The 14,601-nt window shown below is 34.3% G+C and overlaps 1 protein-coding gene across 1 annotated transcript; it reads left to right on the top strand.

The window, feature by feature from the left end:
• Window positions 1-264: 264 nt before the first annotated feature.
• On the top strand, window positions 265-2,501 carry LOC114180545 (uncharacterized protein K02A2.6-like). Its single transcript, XM_028066856.1, has 3 exons — window positions 265-553; window positions 958-1,451; window positions 1,650-2,501. The coding sequence occupies exons 1-3, from the start codon at window positions 265-267 to the stop codon at window positions 2,499-2,501; spliced, it is 1,635 nt and encodes a 544-aa protein (XP_027922657.1).
• The last annotated feature ends 12,100 nt before the right edge of the window (window positions 2,502-14,601 follow it).

Below are 14,601 nucleotides of genomic sequence, written 5' to 3'. Positions count from 1 at the left end.
CGACTAGCATCAAAGATCGAAACTGACAAGTTACTCAACGCAGGTTTCATCGAAGAAGTCCACTACACCACCTGGCTCTCCAATGTAGTTCTGGTAAAAAAAGCTAATTGTAAATGGCGAATGTGTGTTGATTACATAAATCTCAATAAGGCCTGCCCTAGCGACGCGTACCCCTTACCCAATATTGACCGGCTAGTTGACGGTGTCGCCGGCAACAAGGTACTCAGTTTTCTATATGCATATTCCGGATACAATTAGATCCCAATGACCACAACTGATATGAACAAGACCTCCTTCATCACAGACGACGCCAACTACTTTTACAAAGTTATGCCATTCGGTCTCAGAAACGCAAGAGCAACTTATCAACGATTGATGGATAAAGTTTTCAGCCATATAATGGGCAAATGTGTCGAAGTGTACGTCGCCGACATGGTTGTCAAATACCTGTGTCATCACCAGCACGCTCAAGACTTATCCGTAGTGTTTTCCGCGTTACGGCAGTACAACCTCCGCCTCAATCTCAAAAAATGCATCTTCGACATCGATCGTGGTAAATTCCTTGGCTTTATGCTGACATAACGCGACATAGAAGCAAACCCCGAAAAGTGCAATGCCATCATTGAGATGCGAAGCCCCAACAATGTCAAAGAGGTACAACACCTCATCAGTCGTCTAACTGTCATATCTTGCTTCCTACCCAATTTAGCTAAGCAAACCCAATCCATCATTCAACTACTAAAGAAATCTGTGAGGTTCTATTGGAATGACGAATGTGAGCGAGTTTTCTAAAACCTCAAAAATACTTTAACATCACCACCCATCCTCCTTAAGTCGAATACTCATCAACCCCTCCTTGTTTACATCACCGCCACAGATCACACTGTAAGCGCCGCACTAGTTCAAGATGTCAATGACACTCAACACCCTGTATACTTCGTCAATCAAACCTTGTAGGATCCAGAAACCAGATACCAAATGATGGAGAAACTGGCCCTATCCCTAGTACACGCATCGTGACACCTACGCCCCTATTTCCAAAACCACAACATCATCGTCATAACCGATACCCCATCCAGAAGATACTCCAAAAGCCAAACCTTACTGGCCGTATGTCGTCCTGGGCCGTAGAACTATTCGAGTTCAATATCCGTTATGAACCCTACGACCCCATCAAAGCTCAATGCCTCCTCGACTTCGTCAACGACCTGCAACACGCCCCCGAAGAAGACCAATGGACATTTTATGTTGATGGTTCTTCGAATCCAAAGGAGGTAGGTGCCGGTATTGTCCTTGATGGCCCCAACGACATCCTCCTCGAAAAATCCCTCCATTTTGCCTTCAAGACCTCCAACAATCAAGCCAAATATGAAGCCATCCTCGCCGGCTTATCCCTCGCCCGCAAATTCTGCGTCAAAACACTTACGTGCAAAACCGATTCTAAACTCATAGTGGGTAATCTAAATGACGAATTCCAGATCAAAGACCCTACCCTCCTACAATATTATCACCTAGTCTGAAACGTCATTCACTATGCGTTTGAACGAGTATGCATCCAACACATCCCTAGAACTGAAAATGTTAGGGCCGACATATTATCTAAACTAGTCAACACTAAGCTAAAGAGCTGACACATATCCCTCTTACAGCAAACACTATCCGCATCATCCACAACAAACACTTGCCTTCACCTAACCTGGAACCAAACTGACAATTGGACAACTCCCTACATCCAGTACCTCCAAACTGGTAACCCCCCATCTGATGCTAACAAGAGTTGGCTGGCTAAAGCCGTCAGGTACACAATGATAGGAGATGACTTATACAAGCGGACAGCCACTCCTCAAATGTGTCACAACCGAACAAGCCAATACATAATAAAAGAATTGCACGAAGGCATATGCAGATATCACTCCGGCGCACGAACCATGACCACCAGAACCCTCCACACCGACTACTTTTGGCCAACCATGGAGGCAAACTACCACACCTTTGTCAAAAAGTGCATACCTTGCCAGAAGCATGGCAACCTCATCCATCAAAAGCAAGAACAACTCCACTCCATACTTTCTCCATGGCCCTTCGCAAAGTGGGGAATGGACATTCTCGGCCCCTTTTTCCCAGGAAAAGGCCAAGTGAAATTCCTTATAGTAGCCATCGACCATTTCACTAAATGGATAGAGGCCAAAACGTTAGCCACCATCACAACTCAACAAGTCCAGCAGTTCATTTGGAAAGATATCATATGTCGATATGGCGTCCCACATACGATCATAACCGACAATGGCCGACAGTTCATAAACAAGGAACTCGCCAAGTTCTACACTAGCCTCAACATCAAACATGTAACCAGCTCTGTGGAACATTTGCAGACTAATGGGCAAGCCGAAGTAGCCAACAAAGTTATACTAGTAGACCTACGCAAACGACTGGATAACGCCAAGGGCCGATGGCCAAAAGAATTAATAGAAGTGTTATGGGCCTATAGATGTACCCCCTAATAAGCAACAAACGAATCTCCTTTTAACCTTGTATATGGCGTAAAAGTCATGATTTCGGTAGAAATTGGCAAACCATCTCTACGCCGAGAACTATACAACCCGGATCAAAACCACCAAAATATGTGCACCCACCTCGACCTCTTACCTGAACTAAGAGACAAAGTGCAAATACGTAACTTAGAAGCTAAACAAAGAGCGGCCAGAAAACACAACGCCAACTTATGCCCGCGATCATTCGCTAAAGGAGACCTAGTTTGGAGGATGGCCAATAGCGCAAGAAAGAAGGATGGCAAGTTCTCCGCCAATTGGGACGGCCCGTTCCGAATTCGTGAGGATGTTGGAGGGGGCGCTTACAAGCTTGAACAGTTATCAGGCGAAGAGATATCGAATACATGGAATGTGTCCCATCTCAAATTTTACTTCAGTTAGAATACTTACTGTACCAAATACTTGTAACCTTGTGTGTACTCTTTATCCTCACCTGGCATTTTTCCCTAAGGAGGGTTTTGGCCAGGGAGTTTTTAATGAGGCACCCCAAATATTATGAACAAAATAAAGGGTTCTTGATTACACACTCACCTCTTCATCCATGCTTTAAATCGTTTAAGTTCCCCACCCTTACCACAAGTAAGCGGCCTGGGTCGAACACCCTTAACCTAATTTGCAATCGTTTAAGTTCCTCACCCTTACCATAAGTAAGCGGCCTAGGTCGAACACCCTTAACTTAATTTGCAATCGTTTAAGTTCCCCACCCTTACCACAAGTAAGCGGCCTGGGTCGAACACCCTTAACCTAATTTACAATCGTTTAAGTTCCCCACTCTTACCACAAGTAAGCGGCCTGTGTCTAACATCCTTAACCTAATTTGTATTCGTTTAAGTTTCCCACCCTTACCACAAGTAAGCGGCCTGGGTCGAACACCCTTAAGCTAATTTGCAATCGTTTAAGTTCCCGACAAATAACACATACAATAAACGAACTAAGTACATAACGTCATTCGAACAAGTGCGTTCACAATCAAACATTAGATATAATCCACAATATGAGTCACATTAACCGACAAAGAAAAATATTGTACCAGTTATTACAAACTTAGAATGAATTGAAAAACGAAAGCATCAAGAAACTTCATCCTAAGCTTGTTTATCACCTCCCATCATGACTTTTTCTTCATTCTTCTTGTCCTCAACCACTACTTTCTCTCCTTCCCCCTTAAGACTCGACTCCACCTCATTGACAAGTTTTCCATTCACCACATCCTTATTTACATCAAACCTCAGATCCGCCACATCAATATCCTTATAAAAAAATGCCGCCTATCTCAAGCCTTTCTGAAACCCATTAAAATGTTCTTGAATAATACACCCCTTCAGAACCTCCAGTTCCACTTCCAAGCCCTCGTGCTTTTCCTTTTACTCATCATAATCGGCCTCAAGGTCAGCGACCTTGGCCTTAAACTTCCTCAGAATCCAAGCACCTAACCCTCCACGTCCCCAACCTTTTCTTCTCTTCTCTCCACTCTTCCATTTCCTTCTCCCACGCTTCCTTCTCCTCGGCAAACTTAGCTGACTTGAGCATCAGAGTCTCCTCCGCAGGTAACCCCTCCTGGGTCCAAATCGGTCCAAGCCGAGACACTAGCAGATAGCATATGCAAGCCAGAAGAAAGCTTACTAGAGAGATTGCAGATTAAGGTAAGGTGATATTCGTGTCTGACATCTCTTATTTGTTCTCCGCAGGAAGACAAACAATATACAAACCAAGAATAATACATAACCATTGTCCCAAAATATCGTACGGACAATAAAATAGTAATAATGATAATAATAATAATAAAAACAATAACAACAACAATAATAATGATAATAATAATAATAAAAACAATAACAACAACAATAATAATGATAATAATAATAATAATGAAACGAAACAATAAATAATAATAAAATGAAATGAAACAATAATAATAAAACAATAATACCAATAAGATAAAATAATAATAAAATAAAATAAAATAATAATAATAAAACAATAATAATGATAATAAAATCATAAATAAAATATAACAATGATAATAATAACAATAATAAATAAAATAAAACAATGATAATAATAACAATAATAGTAGAATAAAATAATGATAATAATAATAATAAATGATAATAATAAAATAAAAATAAAATAATAATAATAATAAAAAAATATTAATAATAATAATAATAATAAAAATAATATTAATAAAAATACTAAAAATACTAATACTAATAACAGTCAAATAAAATAGAAATAATAATAATAATAAAAGAATAATAATAATAATAATAATAATTGTAACATCCCATTTAATAGATAAATCTAATTAAATAAAATATCGCATATTTTATAATATTTAAAGAGCACGAGGCTTGTAGTATAAAGGATTTTACAATCATCCAAATATACCAAAAAGGAAAGCAAAGACACTACACAATGCTAGGAACGAAATATAACAATTCAACAGTTATCCAAAAGGCTTGCTCATTAGCAAGGGATTACAAAACAACAAAAGCTCTTCAACATGAGCTCAACAATGAGCCCAACTCCAATTCATGACGAATTAAGCTGCAGTGTCCCATCATCACTACAATCGCCAAGGGTTCCCATATCTGCTCACACCAAGGAATTGGTGATCATTGAAAAAAGGAAAACTACAAGAAGACAAACACAAGCAAAAGGGTAAGTTAGAGTAAAAAGATTTTTATTATACAACTAAGCATGCAATTTAAAATAAAGAACACATCAATCATCCAGCATGTGATAGCAAACAACAAGACTCTAAGACTCAATTTATCTGGATACATATAATTAGTTGAATTCACCGGATGCCTGTACTTGTGGTGGCATTTAGTGCTTTGCAGAGCCATTGGCAATGAGTTTTACCCTACCATGCACAAGGTTAGCCTCAGACATTTAAGGCCATTATCCTGCCAAAGATTAGGGCCTCTTGCTACTCTCACCACTTGAGTCAGTCTGCTCTACGTGAGACTAATTGACTCTTTAGAGTTTCAGGATGCAATCCTTACTTGAATCCTTACCTAATTATATACACTATAACACCACCATGAAATCTCACCATGAGATTCATGGAATTACGTCTATCGCATACCACAACCATGTTTCTCCAACCAACCACAAATTTATCAAGCATAAAAATCTCATGTCAATATCCAACCAACCAACCAACAATGATTCATGACTTTATTCATACCAAACTCATCAATTCCAGTCTCATTTCATCATATAGAACATTCAAGGTGCCATACTTAAACTTTTTAAAGCAATAAACCAACCAATCATTAGAAACATACATGTATTCAACTAACTCTGTTAATCTTGCTCACGCTAGGGAGCCCTCGCTCAGGCGAGAGGAACCCCTCGCTCAAGCTACCAGCTCTCGCTTGGGCGAGATTGCAAACAAAGAGCATGTCGAGGTCTCGCTCAGGCGAGAGGTCTTCGCTTAGGCAAGCCCTCAAAACAGAGAAGGGGATGTGTTGTCGTTGTTCTCGCTCAAGCGAGAGCTCCTCGCTTAAGTGTGAGCTTTTTTCGTTTTAAGCGATTGATCGAGGCCATCCCGACCAAATAAAACATTTAAATGCAGTACTCATGAGTTAACCCAAGGACGTCTCCTGGTGACCATTGTTTTCATTCAAAGGTTTCAGATTGCAGTTCAACACAAAAAGGGGGAGGGCGTTGGCAGATTCACAATGCTAATCAACATATTAAATTAAATGCAATCGTGATTAAAAACATACTGACATCCTTGATTCAAACACAATTTTACTTATCATAGGCCACCAAATTAACACATATGCCTTCTCTCAATCCACTAGATAATAACCCACTAAGCGAAAGTTACAATCATTATGCAATTGAGCAATGCACACATCCATAAATTCGTGACAGCCAAGCTTATACATTAAGCATGAACATAGCCTAAACCAAACATATGCAATTAATCTGTAAATTAAGCATAAACAGATGAACCACATGCATTCCCCGAATTCAGGACAAAGACATGGAAGATTTCACAAAACAAGCACAACCTCAAAGCTTCATTGCATTTTTCATCAAGGAGTCAATACACGAATTTAGTTAGACATGGAAATATGGCAATTAAACACTTCAAAATGAAATTCACCAAAACAAAACATCAAACCCTAACTTCGGTATTATTCAAACGGAAATTCAAGAGCAAAAGAGAATTCTAAAGCTTAAATGGAATGAAAATTGTTGTTGTGATATAAAACCGAAAACCCCATACATGGGTGTTGTTTCAAGTCAATACAATTCACAAAATGAGATGCCCAAGCTAGCAAATGAGTTCAAAACATAAAACCCACATTGGATGCTGTCAAATGTGCATAAAAATGATAAAAACAAGTGCTAAAACATGAAAAACGAAAGAAGGCACCTCCATGGTCACCCACCAAAGCTTCAAAACGTGAAAATGGAGAATGGAGAAGATGAAGTTCGACTGCCACACTAAAGACCTAAAAATCTCGTAGTCACATCAATTATGCCACTCCTATTTACAAAAGTGCCACTCAGGGCTGCAAAATTACAAAACTTCCATTCTTGTCAACAAAATTTCAAAAATGCCATTATGGGATGAAATTGCTGACCCAATGACGTGGACAAGATGACTAACATGGTGTAGATGTGGAAATCACGTGGCAACTCTCTCTTGACCTTCAGATAAATGTCCAAGCTCCAAAATTTGCTCCACATAATACCTAAAAACAATTACAAACAATAACTAGACCAATTAATGCCAAATTACTCAAAATTCGAGATTATGGCCCAATGAAACCCAGTCGAGGAAAATGAACTAACAAAAGACAATTAAGCACTAAACAACCCTAAAAATGGCACAAAAAAGGCAATGGAATAGGTGAAAATAATGACTCATCAGCGACCACCCAGCTCACCTGGGCGAGTTCAGCAGAACCCATCTACTCTTACGCATGCAAAACTAGAAATCAACCAGATACACAAGGCACAAGTATTTTCACACCATCACCAACATTATTCATGCATTTATAACTCGAAATAGGCCCAAAACAAGCAAAGTAACTTAAAACATGCAAAATCCTAGTTTCCCTTACTTAGAGTGGAGTTAAATTGTAAGCAAAACAGTCCTTAGGAGAATAAAGGAGTATTGTAACTCCCATCAATGTAGGAAACTAGAAAATAGACGCACAAAGGCTAGCATAAGGTTTCAAATTCAACCCAAGGTAGAACCCAGACACTTGAATGGAAAAGGAAGGGGTAAAGTCCAAGCTCAACTTACCAGGAGGAGACATTCGAGTGAAACAATGGGTGGTTCGATTGTGCCCTAGTAGAGCTCACACCTGCAGTTCTAAGAGGGAGGAGGAAGTTGGTCCGTTTCTAGAAAATGAGACACCAAAAGTGAATTAGGGTTGGAATGAAAGGTCTCCTTGCCTTTGGACAAGGGTTGGTGGGATGGCCTTAGGCTTAACAGACAAGGCTAGGCCCTTATGTCATAATGCAAAAAAGTAGGCCTTACAATAATAACAATAAAAATATTACTACTACTAATAATAATAATAAAATAATAACTATAATTATAATAGTAACATAAAAATAATAATGATAATAACAATAGTAATAATAATAATAATAAATAATAATAATGGTAATAGTAATAATAAAAATAATAATAATAATAGTAAAATAAAATAAAATAAATAATAATAAGAAGAAGAATAATTATAATAATAGTAATAATAATAATAGTAAAAGTAAAATAATAATAATAATAGTAAAAGAAAAGAAAATAATAAATAATAATAATAATAATAATAATAGTCATAATAATAATAATAAGTGTGGCGTGTTTTGAAGAAAAACTCTAAACACCACGTCAAGCCAAAAAGAAGAATCATAATAATCATAGTAGTGATGGGGTCACAAAGAGAACTCAATACAATGGAAACCACAAGCACCCACATACTCTCTTTAAAACCACATACAACAAACATCAAGAGGTTAAACGATAAAAGAATTTAGTTAAGGAGAAGGCTTTCATGCATTAATATACAACACAATTGCATATAATAATATTAAAACAGGAAATGACAGCTCTCCTAACCTAGTTTCCTTGTTCCAAGAGTGCTTCTAAGCTTTCCCCTTGATCCAGAATCACTATAACTTCAAGTCCTCTCCTAGCCTGTGCAGAATGTAAGACCCGGGAAAATTAAGTAAATAAATAAATATTTATTTAATAATTGTGAGGGAAGAAATCTATAAAGTAATTAATACGGAGAATTATGACAAAGGAGCAATGGTAGCTTTAGTGGTTAGACATGTTTGGTGCATTTAAGGGGGACTTGGGTTCAAGTCTTACGTATGCCATTAATGTTATGTTTTAATTATTTAATTTATTGTAGATGCATATATGAACATGTGGCATGATGTTATGAGTATATGTGTGCATGATATGTCAAGAACCATTTATAGGCTAATGGTTGTGCATATGCTTGATAATTGGGTGGATGTAAGTTTGAACCTTGGCTAGTGCAAAATAAATCTTTTTACACTTGGATTATTTTTGGCTACATTAGTAAGTGATCAAGAAACCCTGTCGGTCTCCAAAGAAGCTAGAGAGGTAAGGATCATGGTAGGGGAGCTGTAATTTCCTGTTTTAATGATATTATATGTTATTGTGTTATATATTGATGCATGAAAGTTTTCTCCTGAATCAAATTCTTGTATCGTTTAACTTCTTGATGTTTGTCGTATGTGGTTTTAGAGAGAGTATGTGTGTGTTTGTGGTTTCCGTTGTATCGAGTTCTCCTTGTGACCCAATCATTATTATGATTATCATGATTCTTCTTTTTGACTTCTGTGACCCAATCATTGCTATGATTATCATGATTTTTCTTTTCGGCTTGACGAGATGTTAAAAGTTTTCTCCTAAATACAACACACTTAATATTATTCTTATTATTAATTTTTTAATTTTACCATTATTATTATTATCCTTATTATTTTATTATTATTATTATTATTATTATTATTTTATTTTACAATTATTATTACAATTACTATCATTTTTATTTTTATTTTTATATTTTTTTAATTTTTATTATTATTAATTTCATTTTATTTTATTTTATAATTATATTTATTAGTATTAGTATTATTATTTTATTTTATTCTACTATTATTTTATTATATTATTTATTATCATTGTTTTGTTTAATTATTATTTTATTATTATTATTTTATTTTATTAATGTTACTGTTTTATTATTATTGTTTCATTTTATTTTATTTTTATTTTTATTTTCATTACTATTTTTATTTTAATATTTTTTTATTATTATTATAATAATAATTATTTATATTATTATTATTTGTATTACTATTTTTATTTTTTTATTATTATTATTATTATTACTATTATTCTCATTTTATTTTATTTTATAATTATCTTTATTATTATTATTATTATTTTATTTATTTAATTTTACTATTATTTTATTATTATTGTTATTATTATCATTATTATCTTTTATCGATGATTTTATTATCATTATTATTGTTTTTATCGATGATTTTATTATCATTATTATTATTTTATTATTATTGTTGTATTTTATCATTATTATTATTTTATTTTATTAATATTACTCCTTTATTATTATTATTTTATTTTATTTTATTATTATTATTATTTTTATTATTTTTTTTAAATTTCATTTTATTACTACTACTACTATTATTATAATAATAATAATAATAATTATTTATATTATTATTATTATTTTGTTATTATTTAATTATTATTTTTATTATTAATATTACTATTTTTATTTTTATTATTGTTATTATTATTTTCATTTTATTTTATTTTATAATTACTTTTATCTTTATTGTTATTATTAATTTCTTTTACGATTATTTTATTATTATTTATTATTATTATTATTATTTTATTTTATTTATGATTTTATTATCATTATTATTTATTATTATTTCTTTATTTTACTTTTATTATTTTATTATTATTATTTTATCTTATTAGTATTATTGTTTTACTATTATTGTTTCATTTTATTTTATTATTATTTTCATTATTATTATTTTTATTTTTATTGTGTCATTTTATTATCATTATTATTATCGTTATTGTTATTGTTGTTGTTTTTTTTATTATTATCATCATTATTGTTTTATTATCCGTGCGATATTTTGGGACAATGGTTATGTATTCTTTCTGCTTTCGTATATTGTTTGGTTGTTCAGGATTGTGTTAGAGTATGATCCAGTCATGTGATGATGACTGGATAAGCATATTTCATGTTATGGATTGTATGTATAATTGTTGGAGTTCTTTGGAACTTGCTTCAAAGTGCCAAAATCCAGTAATAGTGACGCTACTGTTGTGGTGCCTAACGACTTGGGGTGTGCTGCCTGGCAGCTTGGGGTCTGCTGCCAGGTCATAAGGGAAAACCAAAGAAGCTTGGAATGCATGGCACCTGACAGAAAATGTGATTCTGCCAGGCGAATAAGATCTGGTAGAGGCTTTAGAAAGCGTATGGCGCCTAGTGGCGTGAGGTGTTTACCAAGCGGTTTGGATCTAAGTTCTGCCTAGCGACGCGAGAGGTGCGCCAAGCAGTTTTGGGTGCAAAGTTGGATCGCGAGGAGGATTTCTACACCGCTTTGGATGGAAGACATGAGGCGATGCTTTGCTGGGGGCCCAGTTACGAATGTAACTTGTATTGGGGTAACACGTGGCCACTCTAGGTTGTAGCCTGGTGGTTTAGGAAGTCTAGTGGAGTGTGCAAGAGCGTGGCTCGTACGACGAGGTTTCAGATGATTGCCTTCTTCAGTGCATCTGATAGAGTTTTGGTAGTCTGGGAACAACTACAACTTTTGTTCGTTTTGGGAAACTTCACTTGGTGTCGCAGTGTGAGGCTGTGGTAAGTTTATTCCCGCGTGTGGACTATCAGGTGGTGGCCTGTAGTTGGAGGGGCGAGTAGACACTCGTGCAGTAAAGATCGATCAGTGTACTCATCAAAGGGTGTAGAATCAAGATGTGTCCAACATAAAGTTTGGAAGTGGAGGATTGAGGATTGGGGCTAACACGGGTTATGGTTATGAAATGCTTTAATTATGTCATGTGTAATTGTCCTTCTTGTATTTAAGCTCACCCTATTTGTGTGTGTTTGACGATGATCATGTAACTTGTTACATGGGAGCAGATGTTGATGCAGGTGAGCGTGTGGATGCCTAGAGTCGGAGTGGGGACCAGCTATGAGAGTTTTTTTCTAGTTTTCTTCATGAACTATTTTGTAATGATTATTATGAACAATTAATCTTTGTAATAATTTAACGCTGTATGGATTTTATAATTGGCGCATTGAAATACAATTTTAAGTTTTTCTGCGTTTTGGGAAAAGGAATTATCATAAATGCGATTTTATACTTAAATCCCTATTTTAATTATTTAAATAGTAATATCCGGTCAGGATGTTACATAGAAAACTCTCTACACTCTCATTTCTCACGTTTTAATACTCTCCATGCTCTCCTCCAAACAGCCATACCATAAGGCATCCTTACAACCCCACAACTTTCCTTCCTCTCACCATTATTACCCCAATATTGGCCCGTTACACACTAAAACGAAAATATCATTTAAGTCCATTAACTTGTGAGTTCAATGTAATGTAACTGGTCATTCCATGCCTATTCGGATTCCTACTAAGGTTTCTAGGTCCTCCCTAGCATAGCAAAACCAAAAATTTAATAGAACATGAACAAGTCAAGGCTAATTTGCATTAGCCGAAGTTCGAGCCCACATCCTCCCAATTACTAAGCAAAGGCACAACCAATCAACCAATTCATGTTTTGTGATAATTCATACTCATCTATAATTATATTATCATGCTCTTTGTTCTAGCATCCAAGCGGAATAATAAAATAATTGAATTCACTGATTGCATAATCGTCAACAAAAGAAACACCCTTCAGTCTAGTATACGGCACGAACTCCATGAAAGCAGTGGAAATTGGGCAATCATCACTACAACGAGAACATTTCAACAAAGACCTTAATAAAAATTGCCTCAATACCTGCTTGGATCTGCTAGTAGAAAGAAGAGAAAAGGTCCACATACAAGAAGCGACAACCAAACAAAGAGCGTCTAGAAAGTACAACTCAAAGTTGCATCCAAGATTGTTTCATTAAGGGGATCTAGTCTGGCGGATGGCAAGCAATTCAAATTGGAAGGGCCTTTCCAAGTACTTGAAGATATCAACAAAGGCGCATACAAGTTAGAAATGTTATCTAGTGAACTTATCCCTAATACTTGGAATGTGTTCCATCTGAAGTTTTATTTTAGTTAAATGTTTTGTTTAATACAATGTAACACTTGTAACCTTGGTGTACTCTTTCGTTACCTGGTCTTTTATCCTTAATGAGGGTTTTGGTTATGAAGGTTTTAACGAGGCACCCACATCGTTAATAAAGGAAAGGGTTACCATAAGATTCCATTGTTCTTTGTCCTTAGTTCATCAATTTAGTTCCCAGCTACTAATCTAAGTGGTACTGGTCAAACCCTTGACTTAGCTCCCAGCCACTAATCTAAGTGGTACTCAGTGGCGGATCTTGAAAAAAAATGTTGGAGGAGCCAAAGTAATATAATTTTGAGATCATTAGATTCGATCATTAGTATAATGCTTTAAGAAATGACTTCTCTAACTGAATTGATAATTAGTATAATGCTTCAAAATATGTGAAGAAATAGAGTCTATCTTCTTTTCATCAATGGTTTCTTTTTTATCACTTTTAAAAAATAAATTTATTCTTTTTATTCTTTATCAATATTTTTTTTTGTAAATAACATTAAAATATAATTTATCATACTATTTTTTTGGTATAATTACTGATTTGGTACCCCAATTTTTTGGTTAAGTTCAATTTGGTCCCCATATTTTTGGTTTGTTCAATTTAGTACCCCAATTATCTAGAAAGATTCAATTTGGTCATCTCCGTTAAGTTAGAGTTAACATTGTGTCCGTACATGACACATGTCAAGCCGTGGAATTTTTTTAAAATTTATAAAAAAAATTAAAAATTTGTTATTTTTTTTTGTAAAAATTTATAAACTACCACATATTAGTTTACCATCGTGCCAGGTGGTAGCTTACAATCATGACACGTGACAGTGGTAATAATTGTTTTCAATTTAGTCATCTATTTAAATTTTTGGTTCAATTTAGTACCCCAATTTTTTAAAATGATCAAATTTCATCCTCTCCAATTTGAGACCAAATTAGTAAATAAGTTTAATTACAACTTATATATACACGTTACACTAACTTTTTCTAATATATACATCAAATCATTTCACCTAAATACTTAAATTATTTTATTTTTTACATTTCTTACCTTTGTAATTTTTTACACATGAAATTTTTTACACTTGTAAAAAATAAAATAATTTGAATATTTAGGTGTAGTGATTTGATGTATAAATTCAAAACAATTATTTTAACATGTATATATAAGTTGTAATTAAACTTAGTTACTAATTTGGTTTCAAATTGCAAAGGATGAAATTGGATCATTTTAAAAAATTGGGGTACTAAATTGAACCAAAAATTTAATAGAGGACTAAATTGAAAACAACTATTACCACAACCACGTGTCATGATTGTAAGCTACCACGTGGCATGATGGTAAGTTAACACATTGCAATTTTTAAATTTTTTAAAAAAAAATTACAAATTTTATGGCTTGACACATGTGCTGTATGGACACGGTATTAACTTTAACTTAACGGAGAGGACCAAATTGAATCTTTTAGATAATTAGGGTACTAAATTGAACAAACCAAAAGTATGGAGACCAAATTGAACTTAACCAAAAAATTGGGTACCAAATCAGTAATTATACCTATTTTTTTTTATAATTGAGACACATAATTATTAAATGAAAAATATATTATAGTCAAGTCACAATTAAAATTCAGTTATGAAAAAATAAATAATATATTATTTGTTTTTCTTCTATATTAATAAAAAAATTAAT

This window comes from Vigna unguiculata, chromosome 4, assembly GCF_004118075.2.
Source record: "Vigna unguiculata cultivar IT97K-499-35 chromosome 4, ASM411807v1, whole genome shotgun sequence".
NCBI classification, from domain to species: Eukaryota; Viridiplantae; Streptophyta; class Magnoliopsida; order Fabales; family Fabaceae; genus Vigna; species Vigna unguiculata.
The sequence above is the reverse complement of the archived record's forward strand: the minus strand, read 5'-3'. Positions and strand labels throughout refer to the sequence as shown.